This window comes from Cnephaeus nilssonii (genome assembly GCF_951640355.1).
Source record: "Cnephaeus nilssonii genome assembly, chromosome: 1".
In the NCBI taxonomy this organism is placed as follows: domain Eukaryota; kingdom Metazoa; phylum Chordata; class Mammalia; order Chiroptera; family Vespertilionidae; genus Cnephaeus; species Cnephaeus nilssonii.
In genome coordinates, this window is record NC_137072.1 from 32,431,108 (window position 1) to 32,452,563 (window position 21,456).

General features: G+C 38.8%; 1 protein-coding gene across 1 annotated transcript in view; it reads left to right on the top strand.

Annotated features, from left to right (window-relative positions):
- TAF3 (TATA-box binding protein associated factor 3) overlaps nt 1–21,456 on the top strand; it is a 191,352-nt gene that overhangs the window by 138,431 nt on the left and 31,465 nt on the right. Inside the window, exons 3-4 of the mRNA XM_079772370.1 lie at nt 5,094–6,922; nt 20,107–20,189. Of these exons, the coding sequence (XP_079628496.1) occupies nt 5,094–6,922; nt 20,107–20,189 (1,912 nt within the window). The remainder of the gene's footprint in view (nt 1–5,093; nt 6,923–20,106; nt 20,190–21,456) is intronic.

Here is a 21,456-nt window from a genome sequence, read left to right on the forward strand (position 1 = left end):
CAGTAGGGGTTCCTACACGGCTTTAAGGTTCTTAGTATGTTTTTGTTGTTGGTGGTGGAGTCTTCTTTTTCCTCCTAGAAGTAAAGAAGTTATATAATAATTTATGGTATTTTTTTGGGGGGGTGAATGACAATGCTAATAATCACTTAGAGCAAATAGAATGTCAATAGTCTTATCATGGTTGACTTTGGCTAAATTTTAACACAAGCAGAAAAGGAAACACTTTTTATAAATAATTCCTTACTATACCTTTAGCAGCATGAGCATTAACCCTTATCCAGCTTTCCTTACTACAATGTCTGTTATCCTGCAAAGTCTCCAAGCAACTCCAGACTGCTCATTGCAGGGAGATATATTAGGGCAGATGGCTAAGGTAATATCCTCTCCACCTGCAGATGCTAATTCTGGACTTGCGCTCTTCTATTTGGTTTGCAAGAGATTTGCGGTAGGAGATGGTATTTTTGTTTGTTTTGTTTTTTAATCTTCTCAAAAAAGGATTTCAAGGTTATGTTTATTTTACAATGTATATCTCTATTATTGACCAATATCCTATATAATAAAGAGGTAATATACAAATTGACTGTCACACCATTGCACAAGGTGGCCGCCCCCATGTGGTCACAAGATGGCCACCACAAGATGGCCGGCAGGGGAGGGCAGTTGGGGGCAACTGGGCCTGCAGGGGAGGGAGGGCAGTTGGGGGGGACCAGGCCTGCAGGGGAGGGCAGTTGGGGGCTACCAGGCCAGCAGGGGAGGGCAGTTAGGAGTGATCGGGCTGGCAGGGGAGGGCATTTGGGAGCAATCAGGCTGGCAGGGGAGCAGCTAGATGTCAATCAGGTTGGCAGGGGAGTGGTTAGTGGGTGATCAGGCTGGCAGGCAGAAGTGGTTAGGGGCAATCAAGCAGGCAGGCAGGCAAGCGGTTAAGAGCCAGCAGTCCCAGATTGTGAGGGGGATGTCCAACTGCCGGTTTAGGCACGATCCCTGGTTGGGGTCCCAGATTGGAGAGGGTGCAGCCTGGGCTGAGGGACACCCCCGCCCCCCAGTGCACGAATTTCGTGCACTGGGCCTCTAGTTATTTAATAGTTTGAATACTTTAAATATTGTATTTAAAATATTGTTGAACTCTAATAATCAGTTTTCACTGAACTTTCAAGGTAAATGATGCTAATGTGCTCATCATCTAGATCAATGAAGTATAGCACTAAGAATTTGAGACACTTGTTTAAAATCTCACAACTAATAGTTTTCCTTGAACTTGTTTTTCCCCCAATATTTGTTTATGGCATAAATACAGAGGAGTCTTTTCCTTCCAGTTTCCAAATATTGAAATAGTAGAAAATGAGTTAGTTCTATGGAAATAAAAACCTTTAAAATACTCATATAAGAAGGTCACATTTCTAACTTTGAAATACAGCTTTTATTCTGATATCTATATTTGTGTTAAATTAGAAAGAGCTTGTGACTCATATTTTCTTTTTTAGGTAATTTTTTAAAATTTGTCTGTATTATTGAAAGTATTACAGATGTCCCCTTTGGGGTTTTTTGTTGTTGTTGTTACTGTTTTTCCCATTGACCACCAGCTCATATTTTCTTTCCTTTTTTTTTTTTTTTTACTGATTTGAGAGAGAGATATCAGTTTGTTGTTCCACTTATTTATGCATTCATTGGTTGATTCTTATATGTTCCCTGACTGGGGATTAAACTACAACCCTGGCACACCAACCAACCAAGCCACCTTTATGTAATAATGTATCAAGATCAAATATCTTGTAATATTAAACTTCTGTTAACCAAATTTTGTGCTATTTTATAGTAAAACTCTTTTCATGAATGAGTATAGGAGAATGTTAAAACACTTTTAGGATATTTTACAGATTATTGTAAATGGTGCTTATTATAATTCATATTCACACAAAGAATGCTTTACTATCCTAGTTAAAAAGAAGAGTAAACTGTTGCCAAACTGAAACTAATCTTCAAGTTGGGGTTTGGGTGACCATAAAGAATAAATCATTCAATAGCCATCATATATTTATCTTATTCCAAACTTAGAACATAGAATTAAAATTATTCATGTAATGAAAAGCCAGAAAGGCATTTGTATAATCACCAATTAAGTCTGTTTTTGAGCAGAGTTGTATTCATTTGTTGGAATTTTGTGGTATTTTAAAAATTAAAATATATTCACTCAGGTGGAAAACTTTCTTACCAAGAGAATGAGTTAGTAAGGATAGTACAATTTTACAACAGTGAAAATGAATAACTACAGCTACCTGCATCAACATGGGTGAATCTTAGAAACATATGTTGGGTGAAAAAAAGCTAAAGAACATTGTAGTATGATACCACTTATAAAGAGTTCAAAAAGAAGCAAACTAGATACAAATATGTAAAGGAACAAGGGAATGATGAGTATAAAAATCAGGTCAGTAGTTATTTGTGGGTGAGAGTGGAGAGAGCAAAGGATGAATCAGAAACCAAAAGAGTTCCAATGACATTGCTTCTGTTCTGTTTACAAGGTTAGGTGGCAACATCACAGGTATTCATTCATTGTTATGCTGTTTGCCTTCCATGTACATTGCTTATACTGTCTGGTATGTATCAGATAATTTCTAATTCAGAAATTAGTTGTAAATATCTCCACACCTTTCCTGTTCTTATTAAAGTTTAAGGCTTTCTCTTCCAGCACAATTATTTTTTCATTCTGATGAATTTTGATGCTACAATTGAAGCTTTCTTATAAAATCTTTAAACATAAAAGTAATTGTAAATTAAACTAATCAAAATAAGAAACATTTGTATGTTAAGTATTCCTAAAATCAGCACTTGTAATAGTTTAGCTTTATAATTCATTTATATTCTTCTAACCATGTAAAGCTTATAGATGCATATAAGTTAGCAGCAGGGACTTGAAATAAACAAAAAATGAAATAAACAATAAAAATAACAGAAACAGAATAACAACTCCTGGCTGATAGAGACCCACTTTGAATCAAGCTTTATGTTTTTGTTTCAACTTTCTTTTTTCACTTAAATGAGAACAACCACCATTCTTTTTTCTGAAGTATGTTAACTCCAAATTCCAAGTGAACCAAATCTGTTTTCTGAAGTATTTGCAGGAAAGGGGTACAGTTTTTCCTAGCCCCGCCTACATACCTTCTTCAGTTCTAATGCCCATCTGGTGGTCATCTTGCCAGTTTCAATTTGAAAGAATCTTACACTAGTAAAATAATACGCTGTGTAGAAAACTCAGATTTTCAAGTTGTCCTACCTATAAAACAGACATTCCATCTGGTAGACCTAGCACTGTCTTACTAGTAGTTCCAGGAGTTCCCTTTCAAGGGACTGCTTCTATTAGAGCAGTTAACTTTTGCTCTCCCAGGGCATCGACCAGGGAGATCTTGATCCAGATTAGCCTCCAGAGGGAGAAGAACAAGATGCACTCTAACATATTCTGAAGGTCTGCTATGCAGCCTGTTGAAACCTTCCTCCTTCTTCCTTCCCTGTTTCTATTAAGGACTGCATTTCTCACTCACCAGGGCTCAAACCTTGAAACTGTGTTTGAATTCTTCCTACACTCTTACACCTAATCATTTATCAGATTCTATTTTTTCATATTCAAAATATCATCTGCCTCTACTGCTTCCTATTCATTACCACTATTTTATATCATACCCTTATTGTTACTTACCTACATCATTTCAGTAATCCCTAACTTGTCACTTTTCCATTACTATCTGTTACTTCCCATCCATCATATATGTTCCTGCCAAAATAATTTTGCGAACAGGTACCCTGGTTATTTTTCTCCCTTAATCTTCATTAAGTCCAAACTACCAGTAGGATAAAGATTATGTTCATTTTCCCAGAATTCAAAACTTCTGGGATCTAGATACAACCTCAGTAAACTTACTTTCTATTATTCTCCATCTTGTACCCTACTTTCCAGACAAATTATTCCCACACACTTCCTATGTTTGTTTCCATCTCTTTGTCATCTGTTCTGTACTTCATCATTCCCAATAGCCAGAAATCCGAAATGCTGCTTAATTAATTAGTTGAGTCTTCCCCAGACCTTTGACATTTCTCCTTTGAACTACTGTAGCACTTCATTGTCTTATGGTACTACTCACTTCCTATGTGCTGTACACATACACTGTGTCTCCCTGCTAAACTACAAGCTCTCTTAGGTTATGATTTATTTTTTACTTATTCCAGTAGCTCTTTCAGCCTTTATAATTGTGTATTATGCATGGTATATGCTTAGTTAATAGGTATAGAAAGAAATAATCCGATCTTACAACAGCCCAGTCAAGCAGTCAGGGCAAGTAACATTAGCCCCTTTTGAAAGGTCAGGAAACAGGCTCAAAGAGGTTAAGAGATTGCCTGAGGCCTGTTGCTCTGTAGTGTCAGACCACCAGCTGATACACCATTTTTCTGATACCACAACCAATATGTATTTCACTGTACCACCCTGCCTCTCAAGGTGGCTAGCATTAAGCAAGCAAACTAGAAGACATAAATAGTATATGAATTCTGTCCAAGTTGAAGGATTGCATTTCCAAAATCCAAGAATTAAACTTTGTTATAAAAGTCCTAAAAAATGTATGCGTTTTTATTATTTATGAGGATAGTAGTCATATAATATCCAGTATCTGGATTTTTAGAAGTGTTTATATATGTTTGTTTTTGTGTGCATGTGTATATGTACGTTTGTGTGTACGTGTATACAAGAGGAAGAGGAAAAGTGAGAAACAGCATTTACTCAGGTTAGGAAAAGAATTAATAAAAGGGAGCAGATGACAAACAGGAAATACTTAGCAAACTCCAGATTCCGAAAGTAGGGCCAAACCACTTGAAAGGAAAACAACTGTTTGTATCTGCTATCACTGATTTCCACTCTTCTAAGAATGACAGCATGGAAGTTTGGAAGATCCTTGAAAACGTAATCGCTTTACTCTCTAAACAGTCAAAAATTTTTCTTCAAATCATGTTTATTTTTGCCTAGAAATCATTACTTTTATTTGTTACAGGTTTGTTTGTGTGTGTTTTTTAATATTCCAATAACACTTCTTTTTCTCTTCCTTTACCAGAAGAAGAAGAAGAGCAGGTGCCCACTGATGGGGGGACATCAGCAGAAGCCATGCAAGTTCCCTTGGAAGAAGACGATGAACTTGAGGAGGAGGAAATTATTAATGATGAGAATTTCTTGGGTAAGAGACCGTTAGATAGCCCTGAAGTTGAAGAAATGCCTGCCATGAAGCGACCACGACTAATAAGCACTAAAGGAGACACCCTGGATGTAGTGTTATTGGAAGCTCGAGAACCACTCAGCTCAATCAATACCCAAAAGATTCCACCGATGCTTTCTCCAGTCCATGTACAGGACAGCACAGACCTCGCACCTCCATCGCCAGAGCCACCAATGTTAGCTCCAGTTGCAAAATCACAAATGCCAACCACAAAACCCTTAGAAACAAAGTCATTTACACCCAAAACAAAGACTAAAACTAGTTCTCCAGGACAGAAGACTAAATCACCTAAAATGACTCAGTCACCAGCAATGGTCGGAAGTCCTATTCGGTCACCAAAAACTGTATCCAAAGAAAAGAAATCTCCTGGACGTTCTAAGAGCCCCAAGAGCCCCAAGAGTCCCAAGGTTATAACTAATATTCCCCAAGCACCAATCAGACCTGAAACACCAAATAGGACTCCTTCAGCTACAATAAGTGAAAAAATTAGTAAAGAGACCCTTCAGGTAAAACAAACACAAACACCCCCTGAGGTTGGGAAGCTGACCAATGAGAATCTGCCAAGAAAAGCTGTTGTGATCGACAAAACGATTGATGACTCTATTGATGCTGTGATTGCACGAGCTTGTGCTGAACGAGAGCCAGATCCTTTTGAATTTTCTTCTGGATCAGAATCAGAAGGAGACATTTTTACCAGCCCTAAGCGAATTTCAAGTTCGGAATGTACAACTCCAAAAGCTTCCACTTCCTTGAACAATTTCACTAAGTTAGGATCCACTCCTCTGCCTCTTTCAGGTGGAACGTCAAGTTCTGATAATTCCTGGACAATGGACGCCTCCATCGATGAGGTTGTACGGAAAGCAAAAATGGGAACAGCTTCCAATGTGCCCCCCAGCTTTTCTTACCTCTCCTCTCCTTCAGTCTCTCCTCCCACACCCGAACCTCTGCACAAGCTGTATGAGGAGAAAACCAAACTGCCTTCCTCAGTGGACATCAAAAAGAAGTTGAAAAAGGAACTGAGGACGAAAATGAAAAAGAAAGAAAAGCAGAGAGATAGGGAACGGGAAAGAGACAAAAGCAAGGACAAGAATAAAGAGAAGGATAAAGTTAAAGAGAAAGAAAAGGAGGCCAATAAGGAAGCCAAGTATCCATGGAAGGAATTCCTGAAAGATGAAGAGTCAGATCCCTATAAGTTTAAAATAAGAGAATTTGAAGAGGTTGATTCCAAAGTAAGATTGAAAGATGGACTTGTGAGAAAGGAGAAAGAGAAGCATAAAGATAAGAAGAAAGATAGAGAAAAGGGCAAAAAAGATAAAGATAAGCGAGACAAAGACAAAGTTAAAGATAAAGGTCGTGAGGAGAAAGTGAAAGTGGCACCAGCCCCCCTGGTACTGCCGCCCAAGGACATGGCTCTGCCCTTGTTCAGCCCCACTGGGGCCGTGAGGATCCCAGCCATGCTGCCCTCTTTGTCACCCATGCTTCCTGAAAAATTGTTTGAAGAAAAAGAGAAGCCTAAGGAGAAAGAAAGGAAAAGGGACAAAAAGGAGAAGAAGAAAAAGAAAGAGAAAGAAAAAGAGAAGGAAAAGGAGAAGAAAGAGAAGGAAAGGGAAAAAGAAAAAAGAGAGAGAGAGAAGAGAGAAAAAGAAAAGGAGAAACACAAGCATGAAAAAGTAAGCTGTTTCTCATTTTCAGCTCTGTCTGAACAAAGTCCTATTGAAAAATACAGGTAAACAAAGCCAGCCATTTTATCTGTAATTTGGATGCAAATCACCCATAACTTAACTGGAAATATGTTTGTAATGGTGTTACAAAATTTATGCTTAATTTTAAAACCCATAAACTTGTAATCAAGCTCCCTGTGCACTGGAAAGTGTTAAAAATTCATAGCCTAAAAGGACTCTAATTACAGATTATAAACTCTATTAACTGTACTATTCTCTGGCAGTTTCTAAGAAAAATCTGTAATCTTAAACTGTGAATAATATTTTTGTAATTATCAAGTCTACTACGTACTATTTTGTACCCAAATATTAGATACCAAAAAAAAACCACACAACAACAACAATAAACACCCAACATTCATTTTTCTAAAAGCATGAGAAATTATGGCGCTATTTTAAGAGGATAGCAAGGCCCGAGGAGTCCTTTCTTACTCACTGATTTTCTTTCTCATGAGCCATTTTTACAAGTATTTAAGGTTATGGCTGCCCACTACTTTCTGTAATATCTATTATCCTTCTGTTTTCTGCTTTAATAAGATTAGGACATGTTTCTTAGTATCAAGGCTATCTTAGTATCAAGCCTGGATGGTGGGCAGAAAATAATTCCAAATATTTTATGATATAAGTAAATCAGGCTTTCATAGAGTACAGCCAAAGAAACTGATATACAGCCTACAGTTTTGTAGAAACTAGGACCTCGATTCTTTGGGCTCAGAATGTGACCTTTAATGGCTTTGCTTTTCAGCCCATGGTTGTTTGGATTACAGTAGTTGGTTGATTTGAAAAAATTTTTTTAACTTTCTTAAAAAGTATTCAAGTATTTATCCTCTCTAATAAAATGGTAATATGCAAATTAACCATCACTCCGCTACATAAGCCACGCCCACCAGCCAATCAGGGCGAGTATGCAAATTTACCCCAATCCAAGATGGCTACAGCCAGAGAGAGCAAGGTTTCCCAGGTAACAGAGGAAGCCAAGCTTTCCATAGCCGTTGCAGGCCTAAGCCTCCACTCAAGCTACAAAGTTTCAATTATAGAAAGTAAACAAATTCAAACAAATGGCGGCAGAATGGAGCTTGAGAGAGCAGGCCAGGGTTGCCGGTGGCAACAGGGGAAGCAAAGCTTTCCGCACACCCTGGCCGGGCCCACCCGCTTAAGGCTACAAAGTTTCAATTATAGAAGGTGAATTAACTGCCACAGAAATGGCTGCCACCCCGGAGGGAGCAGCAGGCTTGGCTCCGCCCCAGGCTACAAAGTTTCAATTGTAGAAGGAAAATAAATTCCAGATACCAGGGCCTCCGCTTGGGTTGCCAGGGGGCGTGGCCAGCCTGCAAACCACCACAGGCCCCTCGCTCAGGCCGCCCCACACCCCAAGGGAACCCCCACCTGATCCGGGATGCCCTTCAGGGCAAACCAGCTGGCCCCCACCCCTGTACCAGGCCTCCATTCTATATAATAAAAGAGTACTATGCAGATTGATCATCACTGCAACACATAATATAGCTGCCCCCATGTGGACACAAGATGGCCACCACAAGATGGCCAGCAGGAGAGGGCAGTTGGGAGGCACCCGGCCTGCAAGGGAGGGCAGTTGTGAGGGACCAGGCTTGCAAGGGAGGGTAGTTGGAGGTGATCAACCCTGCAGGAGAGGGCAGTTAGGGGTGACCAGGCTGGCAGAGGAGGGAAGTTGGGGGCAAACAGGCTGGCAGGGGAGCAGTTAAGCATCAACCAGGCTGGCAGCGGAGTAGTTAGGGGGTGATCAGGCTGGCAGGCAGGCAAGCAGTTGGGAGCCAGCAGTCCTGGATTGTGAGAGGGATGTCCGACTGCCCGTTTAGGCCCGATCCCACAGGATTGGGCCTAAACGGGCAGTCGGACATCCCTCCAGGAATCCCAGATTGGAGAGGGTACAGGCTGGGCTGAGGGACAACCCCCCCGCCGTGCACGAATTTCGTGCACCGGGCTTCTAGTGGTACCATAAATGGAGATCGTCAGAGATCGTTTCCCTGACTTCTGGAAGCAATCCTTCTTGAGGTTGACTACAAAATAATACATAGTGATTTTTTCCACATAATAAAATATGATGTATTTGACCTATAGCAGATCTATTACTAACACTTTTGCAATATTTTAAATTTCAAACTTACCTAGGAAAATTAGTTTAGCTAACATGAAGTGGGAACTCTCACATTTTTCTGCCTAACGTTATTCTTTCTCTAATAAATAACCCTTGGCTATTATCTATATACTAGAGGCCCAGTGCATGATTAAATCATGCACGTGTAGGGTCCCCTAGGCCTAACCTGCCATCCAGGCCATATCCACTGCCCCGCAAAGCCCAGCACGCTCCGCGGACACTAGCAGCCTGCTCCCCGCTTTTGATGGCAGGGGGTCCGCTGGTGCTGGAGCGGACACACAGCTCCCCGCTTTCGATTGCAGGGGAGCTGGCTGGCTGTCCGCTGGTGCACCAGGCCTTTCGAAAGCCTCCGGCGCGGCGGAGGCTTTCGAAAGGCCTGGTGCCGGAGCGGACAGCCAGCCAGCTCCCCCGCTTTTGATGGTCCGCAGCAGGACGTGGGCTCGCTGCCCCAGAGGCCCCTTCTATGCCGCAGCACAGCCATGGCGCAGATGCTGAGCTCGCGCTGCCGCTGGTGACATGAGCTCAGTGTCCTGCTGGCCCAATCGGCCACCCCGAGTCCCACCCCCTGTGCCTCCCACTGGCCCAATCATGGGCGTAGCAGAGTGATGGTAATTTACATATTACCCTTTTATTATGTAGGATATAAAAGGCTAAGCAGCTGTCCGACCATCAACCAGTAGCTATGACGCACAATGACCAGGAGGGGGCAGATGCTCAATGCAGGAGCTGCCAAGTTGCGGTGACTTGGCAGTGGTGGTTTAATCATGCACTGGGCCTCTAGTATATAGATAATAGCCAAGGGTCATTTATTAGAGAGAGAATAACGTTAGGCAGAAAAATGTGAGAGTTCCCACTTCATGTTAGCTAAACTAATTTTCCTAGGTAAGTTTGAAATTTAAAATATTGTAAAAGTGTTAGTAATAGATCCGCTGACGCACCCCAGAACCAGAGAGGAGGGAGCCTGATTTTGGGGTACATCACCATAGAACCGCCATCTTGCAATCCGGGACCCCTCGGGGGATGTCAGAGAGCCGTTTTCGGCCTGATCCTCGCAGGCCAAGCTGAGGGACCCCACCTGCCAGAGGGACCTCAAAGGGCATCACTCCGCAGATGCCCTTCAAGCTACGGCACCACCCCAGGTGCGGCTGGCCAGCCGGGAAGGGACCCCGGGAGGTTGGCTCCAGGGCCCATCTCACCCAGTCCCACCCCGCCGGCCACCTTCTAATTAATTTCCTTTCACTGTGCATGAATCTGTGCACCAGGGCACTAGTAAAATATACAGAAATAGAATAGACATTCTGATAATAATTGAACATTGGCAAATTAACAAAGCACAGAAATTCAACTTTTCTTTCCATTTTAAAAATCATTTTATCATTATCTTATTTTATGTAGTACCTGGCACTTCCACATACCTATTTTATTCTCCTAACACACCTGTGACAGGTTCAGCAGGTATTGCTATCAAACATTTACCAATGAGAAGCTGAGAGAGTGACTTGCCCAAGTCAAAGTCACACAACCTTCAAGAGCCAGGTTATGCACCAGGTACATGCAGATATACCTCTCCTTTCCGAATATTTACTAGTAGAGATCTTGCCTGGCAGCAATTAGTCACTTACCATCATATACCTAGTAACTTGGCCCCTAAGCCCTCAGCAAATCAAATAGGATACTGTTGCTTTCATCACCATCTTACCTTTGAAACGTCAGTGGAGTTGTTTCAATGGAATTTGAGTATAGCCCACCAGATTAGGTTTGTAGCAGTAGTCCGTGCCTTTCCTCAGCATCTGCTGGCTTTAGAAAGGAAAAGTCCCTCAGAATGCCTTGGTTGGAGGCAAAGTCTCAGTTACGAGTTGCACAGATTTCACCTAACAGAAGCCTACAAATCCTTGTGTGAGTTTTGATGGGTATGGATCAGATAAGTGCCAAATATAAGAAATTATAAAGTCAGCTATTTTATGGTTTTTAAAAGTAATAAACAGTATTGTCTCTAGAGTTAAACCTGAGTTGAAATTTTGACTTTTTAGCTGTGTGAAATAGGCAAGTTGCTTTTGTTAGGATTAAATGAAATATCATCTGAGATGTGCTTAGTGCTGTATCTGGCACATAAGTGCTCAGTAAACGGGACATTAAGGTAATAGTGGTGGTGAGTGTTATTATTCCATTCTGAATTAATCACAAAAAGGTAGAAATATAGAGTTTGCCACTCATTGGACTGTATGAGCTAACTTAAGCATGATAGGGTGAGTCAGCTATGGTTATAATATTTATTCTGCTTTCTGGGCATGTTTTTTTTATTTTAGCTCTTTATGCAGATAGTAAAGTATAAAAGCTAGTACAGCCCATGGAGATGCCATTGACAACGAATAGAAATTGAGATATTAACTTAAACATTGACTTCTTTTTCAACTTCACTTAATTCCCCCACAAGTCATATGAGTTAATACATCTCAAGCCATATGCATTAATGAAAGTAGACCTGTAATTGGATTACATATGGTCTAAGAAATCTCTTATATATCCATAAAAGAAAGACAACAAGGATAAATAAAAATGAAGGATATCTAAGCTGTCCCAAAGAAATGTCTTTGTCAAAAGAATGAGGGACAATAATCTCATTTTTCCTTCTCATCCCAACCAACTCACAGGAGCAACTCTCACAGACATTGACCCAGAGCAGCAAGCAAGGGCATTGTTTTAATAAAGAAAATGATCTTTTATATAGTTATTTTACCTACCTGTAAAGTTTTTACCATCCATACCCACATGGTTATCAATATAAGAACAATAAAGATACCATTAATTAAACAGGGATCTGCATGGTAGGTAGAAGGTGCCATGGGCTTTGGAATCCAGCAGATCTGAGAGAAGAGCCAGGATAAGTTTTTTAGTTTCTTTAATCCTTAGGTACTTCATCTTTAAAGTAGGAATATGATAATCACACTTTTTTAAAAAACAGCAATAGTTAAAATTTATGAGTAATTATATGCTAAATAGTATGTATGTTTAGTTCCTTAACACAACTCTGTAAGGTAGTTACTACAGTTATCACTTTAAGATGAGAAACAGAGCCCTGGATAGGTAGCTCAGTTGGTTAGAACATCATCCCCATATGCCGAGGTTGTATCCCAATATGCCGTCAGGGCACATACAAGAATCAACCAATGAATGCATAAATAAGTGGAACAATGAATCATTGGCTCTCTCTTTTCTCTCTCTCTCTCTCTCTCTCTCTCTCTCTCTCTCTCTCTCTGTCTCTCTCTCTCTCTGTCTCTCTCTCTCTCTCTCTCCCTCCCTCCCTCCCTCCCTCCCTCCCTCCCTCCCTCTTTCCCTCCCTCCCTTCCTCTCTTTTCTTCTCTCTCTAAAATCAATAAATAAATAAAAGGAAAAAAAATTTTTAAGATGAAAAATGGAGACTTAGAGAGGTTAGTAAACCTGCCCAAGATCACATATATAGTAAGTGATTTAAAAGGAGCCACAATTTCAACCCAGGGCATCGGGTGCTATAATTGATGTTCTTAACCACTATACTCTCCTAATTGAATTACAAATGGATTAAGTGAAATAATATATGCAAGGCACCTGGCTCAGTGACACACTATCAGAAAAATGGTTTTTCTAGCAGTGGTAATAATACAAAGTGTGGTGATTTATGTACAATTTTTCAATTCCCCTTTATAGGCAGTAATATGCACTAGTCAAGGTTAGGAATGTGGTCTTTCAGCTTTTTACAATAGAATCAAACTGACGTTTTATGGAAAACATGTTAAGAGCAGTTATGTTGATCAGTCACAAACATGGCTTTAGCAGTGATAAACCTAACAGTACATTTCAGAGCAGTTTAAAAATCTTGTTTCAATTTGTGTCAGTGTATGTATTGCGTAAGTTTTTTTTTTTTTAAGGGGATCACTGTGAAAAAATAAAATGGCTCATTTTTTATATTAGTGGAATTAAATAGTTGTATATATCTCCTTATATAGAAGATAAGCCAAAATTTGTCAAGCTTGTAAATATGTTTTTATGCTCTTATTTGAATATGATCTAAAAAGTCATGGTAGAGTTTCACCACCCCCCAAAATGAAGTCAGTCTGTAAATAAATAGGCCCAGGACTGGCCCACAAAGAGCATGGGCTTCGGAGCAGGCTGACTTGGTAGATACCACTTATTAGCTATTCACCAATCTCTCCTAACGTCTCTGATCCTCTTCGCCCTTCTCTTCATCTCCTTCTTCCTGTTCAATACTGGGAAAAGACAGCAGCGTCACAAAGTATGGTTTACCTCTGCTTAAAAACAATAGTTTCATACCTTCTCTAAGCATATTTTGGCTTGAAAGGCCTTCTTCTCCACCTTCTCAGAAAAAACAAGACTAATTAGTGTCATTTAAGACAAGTTAAGTAGATGACTATGACAATTCTGAATTTTCTTACAACTAACCAATAATGTTGATAACCCACAGCTGATTGAATTTGTTTATAATGAAAAGCTCATCAGTTCTCCAAAAATTTTAAAGGGTTCTCCAAAAATTTTATCCGATCAATTAATGAATTGTATGTTTTTTGGTTTGGGGTTTTTTTTGTTTTGTTTTGTTTTTTGTTTTTTTGAGCTAACATCAGCTATTGAATGAACTAACCCAGCTAGTAAATGTTACTAGCAGCTGCTACTTACTTGAGTGCATACACTTGGTACTTGCCAGACCTGGCCAGATTTAATTAGTTAATTCTACAAGAGCTCTGAGGGTTTGGTACTGTTGCTCTTGTTTTATAGTTGGGAAAAACAGAAAGGTTGAGTAACTTGATGTGTCTCATGAGTGGAAGAGCTGTGACTTGGCCCAGGTATGTCCAAGCAAAGCCTGTGTTCTTTGTTACCCAGAATGGCTTTCTCAGGCCAGTCACCTATAGAAGCTGATGAGAGGGATAAAGCATGGCTTCATACTCTAGAGCAGGGTAGGGAACCCTTTTTCTGCCAAGGGCCATTTGGATATTTATAACATCATTCCCTTCATATAATTCACTTAACATAAACTTACGTTGCTATGAAAAAAAGCTCCTAGATTTATTTAATTTCGAGTCCCGCCTGCGGTTGCCTTGGCAGGGCCAGACCAAATGATTTCTCGGGCCATATACAGCCTGCTGGCCAGACGTTCCCCACCTCTGCTCTAGAGCATGCTGACATTATGATTTTAGAAAATTTTAGTCCCTGAAGAGGTCTTAGAGACCTCCTGTTCAACTGACTTATTTTAAAGAACAGACAGTAGAAGCTTTAATAACCTCAGTAATCAAACAGTTAAAATGTTGAATATTTCTTTACTCTACCCCCAAATCCCTTAGTATTTTTCCCCAAATAATCTTTTATTGAACTTAAACAGTTTCTTTTTCAGAGACTGATAAATAATCTTACTGATTCATGCCTTTAATCAACGGTTGTCACCATTTTTCTTTCTATTTAAAGTATACCTCATTTCTATCTAGTCTTTTCTCATCCACTCTTATAATTATTGAAGGGTTTTGGTAAATAAAATAACACAGTAAAAAGGGGAAACATTCCCTTCCTGTTTCTTACAACAGTCTGTTCCAAGAGGAATCCAGTAACTAACGTTTAAATGAGTATGTCTGAATTTATAGAAATTTACCAAAGGCCATCTCCAAGTCTTCATATGAATGAACTCTGAGTGCTTAATGATAGCCTGAGTTCTGTTTCATTTGTCCTTGCTGGGTCCCACTTGTTATACTTGGCCACAATGGAAGGTCTCCTTCTGACTGTCTTTTTAATATTTTAAACAGGGTATCAATGTTTAGTTAGACTGTGTTTCCAAATGGAAATAATGCAAAGACTTTAATTGCTAAGGAAGACAAGAAGATGGTTACCAGTGTCATAGTTCAGCATGCAAAATGTTGGATTATTAAATTTGGCTTTTATCACTATGATTTCTGGGTATTTTTCTGACATACTAGCATAGATGGGAATCTGAATTAGCATTGGCTGAACTTGTTGCCACCCTACCTAGCACTCATATATGTGGGGGTTTTTTTAATGAAAGAAGTTTAACATTAAAAAAAGTAGAAAATAAAAAGTTGGCCAGATTATATTGACAAAGCTGCCCATTACCTTTGCAGAAAGTCCCTGTCAGAAGATAAACTTTAAAGCTGGAATGCATGAAAGAGTTCCAAGATAGAATTTAAATTTAAACTGATTCTTTATAGATAAGCTTTTTAAAAATCCACCTCTTTGCTTCAAGTCAGGATTTTAAAAATAAATTTCCCCTTTAAATCTCTTGAGCGATTTTCATTTTTTGCAAGGCCGCACTGCTGGTGTCCTGGAAAAATGGAGAGTTAGAGCTTTATCAGTTGGTGCCCTGAGGTATGTGGCAAAGAAGCTAAATCCTTGAAGATTAGCAAAAAAAATGCAGCACATAGCAATAAGGGGCTTATATGACTACTAGTATTAGTTCAGGTGAAAGAAGTATTGCTTATACATAAAACTGGACAAATCCACTGACAATGTATTTTTAGTTAGCTACAAAGGAGTCTTATATTACTGGACTTTGCCTCTTTGGTGAATTGGGAAGCTTAGTAATCCACTGTAAATGCTCTTCTGCGTGCCCCAATTCTCAGCATCACTCTAAAGGGCTGTTCTTTTATTTTAACCCTTAGATGCTCATGTTTTTCCACATTTTTGGCTTCCAGCCATTATAAGATGGCATTAGTCATATTGTTTAAGTAACTGAAGTAGTTACCATTTAGTTTGTTGATTCCTGAGAAGGACACATGAGCAATAATTTTACTATTGTAGGAAATGTCTCTTATTTTGGTAGGCATTTGGATGAAGTTATTGTAAACAAAAGTCTGGTAAGAAATTTTTATTTAGAAATTGTACTTTCTATATATTATTAGAATCCTTATTAATCTTTCTAAACACTTGCTTGAATTTTATATTTAGGTTAATCTGATTTAGCTTCTTTAAGAATGAAATTAAGGTCTGTAAGTATTTTTAAGTAGGGTAACCAGATGTTCTGGTTTGCCTGGGACAGTCCAGTTTACACCTGTTATGTGATATAGTGCCCACTTTCTCTCTCAAAGGTGTCTCTCTTTGGATGATGTCTTCATCCTCATTCTAGCTAAACTTAGCTAAGGTCGTAGGTTCTAAGTCATTCATTAACTCAACAGGTTTACTAAATATCTGTCGTCTTCAGAGCACATTTTTACCATTTTTAATTTTACTTACAAAATATCTCCATTTTTGTTTGCTAATTTTTTTTATACACAGTATTATTTAACTTTTCTTTTATAGTAGATCATAAATAAACCATGTCTGGATTGTTTTGCTCTGCCACACCATTTAAGACAACATCAAAAATCCATCCACTTTAGTTGAATGGAAGTAAAGCCAAAGTTAATCTCAATTTCATATAAACTAGTTAGCCTTCCAAAGAGAAAAGAAATATTTTACAACCAACCCTTGCCATCTCACAAGTACATTCATCAAAAAAGACATTGACAGAGAACGTGAACAGCTTCGTGCAAGACATCAGCATTACCAGAAAAAAGAACTCAAAGTGAATGGTAAAGAGTCAAGGAGCTGTATGGTAGAGCAGGGAATGAATGTGGTGTCAAGAAACCTAGATTTAGATGATTTGGTTACTAACTTTGTGGCTCTAGGCAAACCACTTAACCATTTTGAGCCCTTAATTTATGGGGGTAATAATACCTTCCACACCTACCTAATAAAGTTGTGAAAATTAAATTGGATCATGTGGATGGGCCACACTTTGTGAAGTGCTATACAAGTGTGAGTTATAATTATAGTGTAGTATAGTAATAGAAATGGGTCAGATATACAATGTGAAGCATAATAATAGTAAAGAAGATTTCTTAAGGGTAGAGCAGTAAACAGCTTTTTTAAAAATTAAAGCTTAAATGTTATGTAATAATTGTATTGTGGGTTGAAGGAATAAGGAATATTACTCTCAATACCGCATCACATATGAGTTTGTGACCCTAAATTATTTTAGAATTGAAGAAATCTAGAAACTTTATGTAATTTTTCATTCTTTGAATCAAAATAACTATTCAATCCTACTTTTGCTACTTGTGTGACCTTAGAATGGAAAAGGGAAAGAAAATGGAAAAGAAAGGAAAAAATGGTGATTTCATATATGATCCCTGTAAAATGAAAAGCATAATATGTATCCCACTTGTTCATTTAAAAACATAAATGAGAACATCTGAAAAGTAACCAAGCGCAATGGCTGGCAAATAGTATGTGGTTTATAAATGTTTGGTTTTAATATATTTGTTTATTCTCCCACTGATCACACAGGAAGGTGAGAAAAATACAGAAGCCTTAATAATTTACAGAGTATGCTGGACCATTGGTTTTCTGATTGGTTAGATATGGAACATTTTTGGGGGGGGGGGGTGCGGGGGAAGAAAGTGAATGCCAACTTAGCTACTTATACATGGATATTGCCCTGCCCCGACCCCAGGGACCTTGATCCCTGAGGGCCTTAAGGGAAACCACTGGACTGGACTGTCCAAGAAACTGGGCAAATGAAGGAACCATCTGTTCAAAATGGGACCAGCAAGAGGAGCAGGGTTTTATAGGGACGTTGATAAATTAAAGTTTAGATGTGATTAGATGAAATATTCATAGGCTATTGAGTTGAAAACGTTCAGTAGACATTATATTTTGGTCTTAGGTTCATCATTGCTAATCTAGAGGGGAAGAGTTTAAAGACATGGCATATTTAAAACTTAAGATGAAAGCCATGGACATGGATGAGATCACTGAACAAACTGTAGAATGACAAGAGGAAAGGACCAAGTAGAGTCAGGCACAAGTAGAGGGCTTTGTAAAGGAGAAGGGAGGAAGTTGATAATATCTGTAATAGAAAAACATACTGGGACATTAGGAGATAATTCATGTCTAGAAATAGTGGTTTCAGTGGTATTATTTCAGGGGCTGAAAGTAGATTGGAATGGGCTGAGGAACCAATGAATTGGAAACAGAAATATGAGAGGTTGTTAGCCAAAGATTGAAGAGGAGGTAATAAAAAAAAAAAAAAGTCAAGCACATTTAAAAGCTAGATGAAAATAATGAATAGAACTGAGAAGTTGAAAACGCTATAAATAAGCTAATTGATGGAGGAGGTTTCTTTAGAAGACAAAAGGAGATGGGCTCTAGTGTATTTGTGGGTATAGAGAAGTTTGTAGGGAGTTGAAGGAGTTCCCTAGCAGCCAAAGTCATAAATCTTAATGTAACAATGGATTAAAAATAAACTTTAGAAAGGGACAGTTAAAAACATGAAAAAATAGTAGATTTGGTCAATGTGCAATATATATATAAGTTATATGATGATAATATATTGATTATTATGTTATACTAGAGGCCTTTTGCACGAAATTTGTGCAAGAGTAGGCCTTCCTTCCCCTGGCTGCTGGCACCAGCTTCCTTCTGGCACCGGGACCTGGGCTCCCCTTCAGCACCCAGGACCCAGGCTTCCCTCTGGTACCCAGGACCCAGGCTTCCCTCCAGCCCCTGGCACCCGGGACCTGGACTTCCCTCACAGTCCCAGCTTTGTCTGGAAGGATGTCCGGTCTAATTAGCATATTACGCTTTTATTACTATAGATAGTCATTCTTCTTTAGAACCACCAGACTGTTTCATCATTATTTAATTCTTGCACTTAAAATATATAATCAGTGATTTGCAATTAGTTGTCACAGTGTGTATAGTAATACCCAAGATCAGGGATATTAAACACCTGGCAGTGCCTAGGACAGTTTTAGTCAAAGAACTATCCAACCAAAAATGGCAATAAAGCCCTATTGAAAGAGTTTGATATATATAATTACTTGAAACTGCAGAGCTATTGTCCAGTTTGTACATTCAAAATATTTATTACACCATAGGACCATCAAACCAAAAATTGTGAAGAACCCTTTTAACATCATATTTAATTTGTATACATATTACCTTTCTATTAGTGAGAAAGAATAGTTTCAAAACTTGTGAGATCTTTTAACTTCTTCAGCAGTTGCCTTCACCAAAAATCTTTTGTAAAAATACGTTTTTTTTGTTTTACAGTATTTCAGGTCTTTGTACTACTGGCCAAAAAATTGAATGGTTTAATGCTCTAAATTACACTTGGTGTTTCAGATTTCCTATATGATAATACAAACTTAAGATGAGTTTAATGTTTTTGAAGTCCCATAGACAAATGACTTTTATCTTACCATGGCAAAATCATTGTTTGTTTTTTCTATTCTTGGTAGGCCTGGAGACTACTTAAATGCTCTACCAAATGGTTTGGATAACAAGTTTTGTTTAAATAATTCTAACAGTGTAATCCAAGAAATGAACTAAAACTAAGAAAATACAGAGTTAACTGCCACATTTACCTAAAGCGATTAAAGTTTGTAGAATTTCTCATGATGCCAGGTAGCCTTTAGTTATTAAGAAACTAAAACACTGAATAGCCCAGATTATCTCTGTATCTGGCATGTTAGCCACATTTAAGGCTTACACCTGCTTGTCAAGTTTGTGGAGATGGGGAAGTAGGAGAAGAGGTAGGAGGTACTTCTGTTGGGGGTGGGGGGGAATACACACACACACACACACACACACACACACATACATACACTAGAGGCCCAGTGCATGAAATTCATGCACTCGGGGCGGCGGGGGGGGCGCGTCCCTCAGCCCAGCCTGCACCCTCTTGCAGTCTGGGATCTCTCGGACATTCTTAGTGCTGCCACGGAGGCGGGAGAGGATCCCGCCACCGCCGCTGCGCTCACCAGCCTGTGCTGGTCAGCTGTGAGCCTGGCTCAGGGCCTCTGGCTGAGCAGTGCTCCCCCTGTGGGAGCCCGCTGACCTGCGTTGAGCATCTGCCCCCTGGTGGTCAGTGCACATCATAGTGACTGGTCGTTCAGCTGTTCGATCAATTTACATATTAGCCTTTTATTATATATATTAACAATTAATGTCCTAACTTCAACAGATAAAAGTGGAGCCAGTTGTCCCAGCCCCAAGTCCAGTCATCCCCAGATTGACTCTCCGAGTTGGTGCTGGCCAAGACAAGATGTAAGTAAAAACGTTTTGAATTAGAGTGAAAGAATATCAGCTGAATCTTCTCTACTCTTTCCTAGTGGATTTAGAACTCTGCAAACCTTTTCCAAGTATGAACATGTGGGGTCAAGCTTTATTTTGAGATTCATTTTCAAATTTTTATTGCTGTCTTCCTCAGAGTAAATGCATATTGTTTTATTTAACATATAGGATCCTTTTGTTTTTCTTCTTTTTTTAAAGACTAGCACATGACATTGATTCTACCTAGTTTTAAAGGTTCTGGTTATCTGAAAAGTAAGTAACTGTGTATTGAATAGACTAACCACCATGTTACACTCAGGAGAATGTAATGTTACACCTTCTCAAGTATATATTCTCTATCACTATAACAAAGAACGAGATTCCCTGCTTGCTCAGATGGCACATGGCTTTATTCTGTGCCTATAAAACAAAGATACTGCCAAAAGCCTGTTGAAACAGTATATAGTAGTAACAACTGCTGCTTTTTTTTTTTTTTTAAGAGAACTGGAAATGTAACCCCCATGTGTGCTGTTTATTTGTCTTAATTTTCACAGAATCATCATATCAACCCACCCTTTTTTAAAGTAAATTAGTTGTCTATATTTCTTTCATTCATTTTGGTGTATGAATTAAGGCCTATATGATGATAAGGTGATAAAACATTGATTTTTATTTTTTGTAAATCATGTTGAAATCATTCGTTTTATTCTAAAATCATATATCATTTAAATGAATTTCACAAGCTAAATGTACAAGTTTACTAAGCCTGAAAATGAATTCATTTACATTGCAAATAATCAAATACTGTGTAGAAGATAGGCTTACAAGGCATTTCATTTTTACTCAGTATTAGCATAAAAATGAAAATAGAATTTATGAGTTTATTTAGTGGGTAGAATAGACAAAAGAAAATATGTCTTGTGTTCTCAGTGGTTCATCCCATCATAAAGTTTGTGTTTATTTTATGCTGTTGCTTTTGTTAATTCCATATGTAATGTATTGAAAAAAGTTCAGTATCATGATGATGAATGGTAACATGGTCTTCTCGGACCATGGTCTTCTGAAGATTCAAGGAAGAAAATCCAGATAGTTCATTCTTTTCTTTACTAAATTATCTGCGTGATTTCCACGTTCCTCTTTATGGTTGTGTCAGTAGAAATCTAGACAGTGGATGGTATTATTGCTGACAAGCTTATAGACAATGTAAGAAAAATACTGTTGATTCAGTTCTTTTTAACCAGCCACTGGTATACCTGATGCT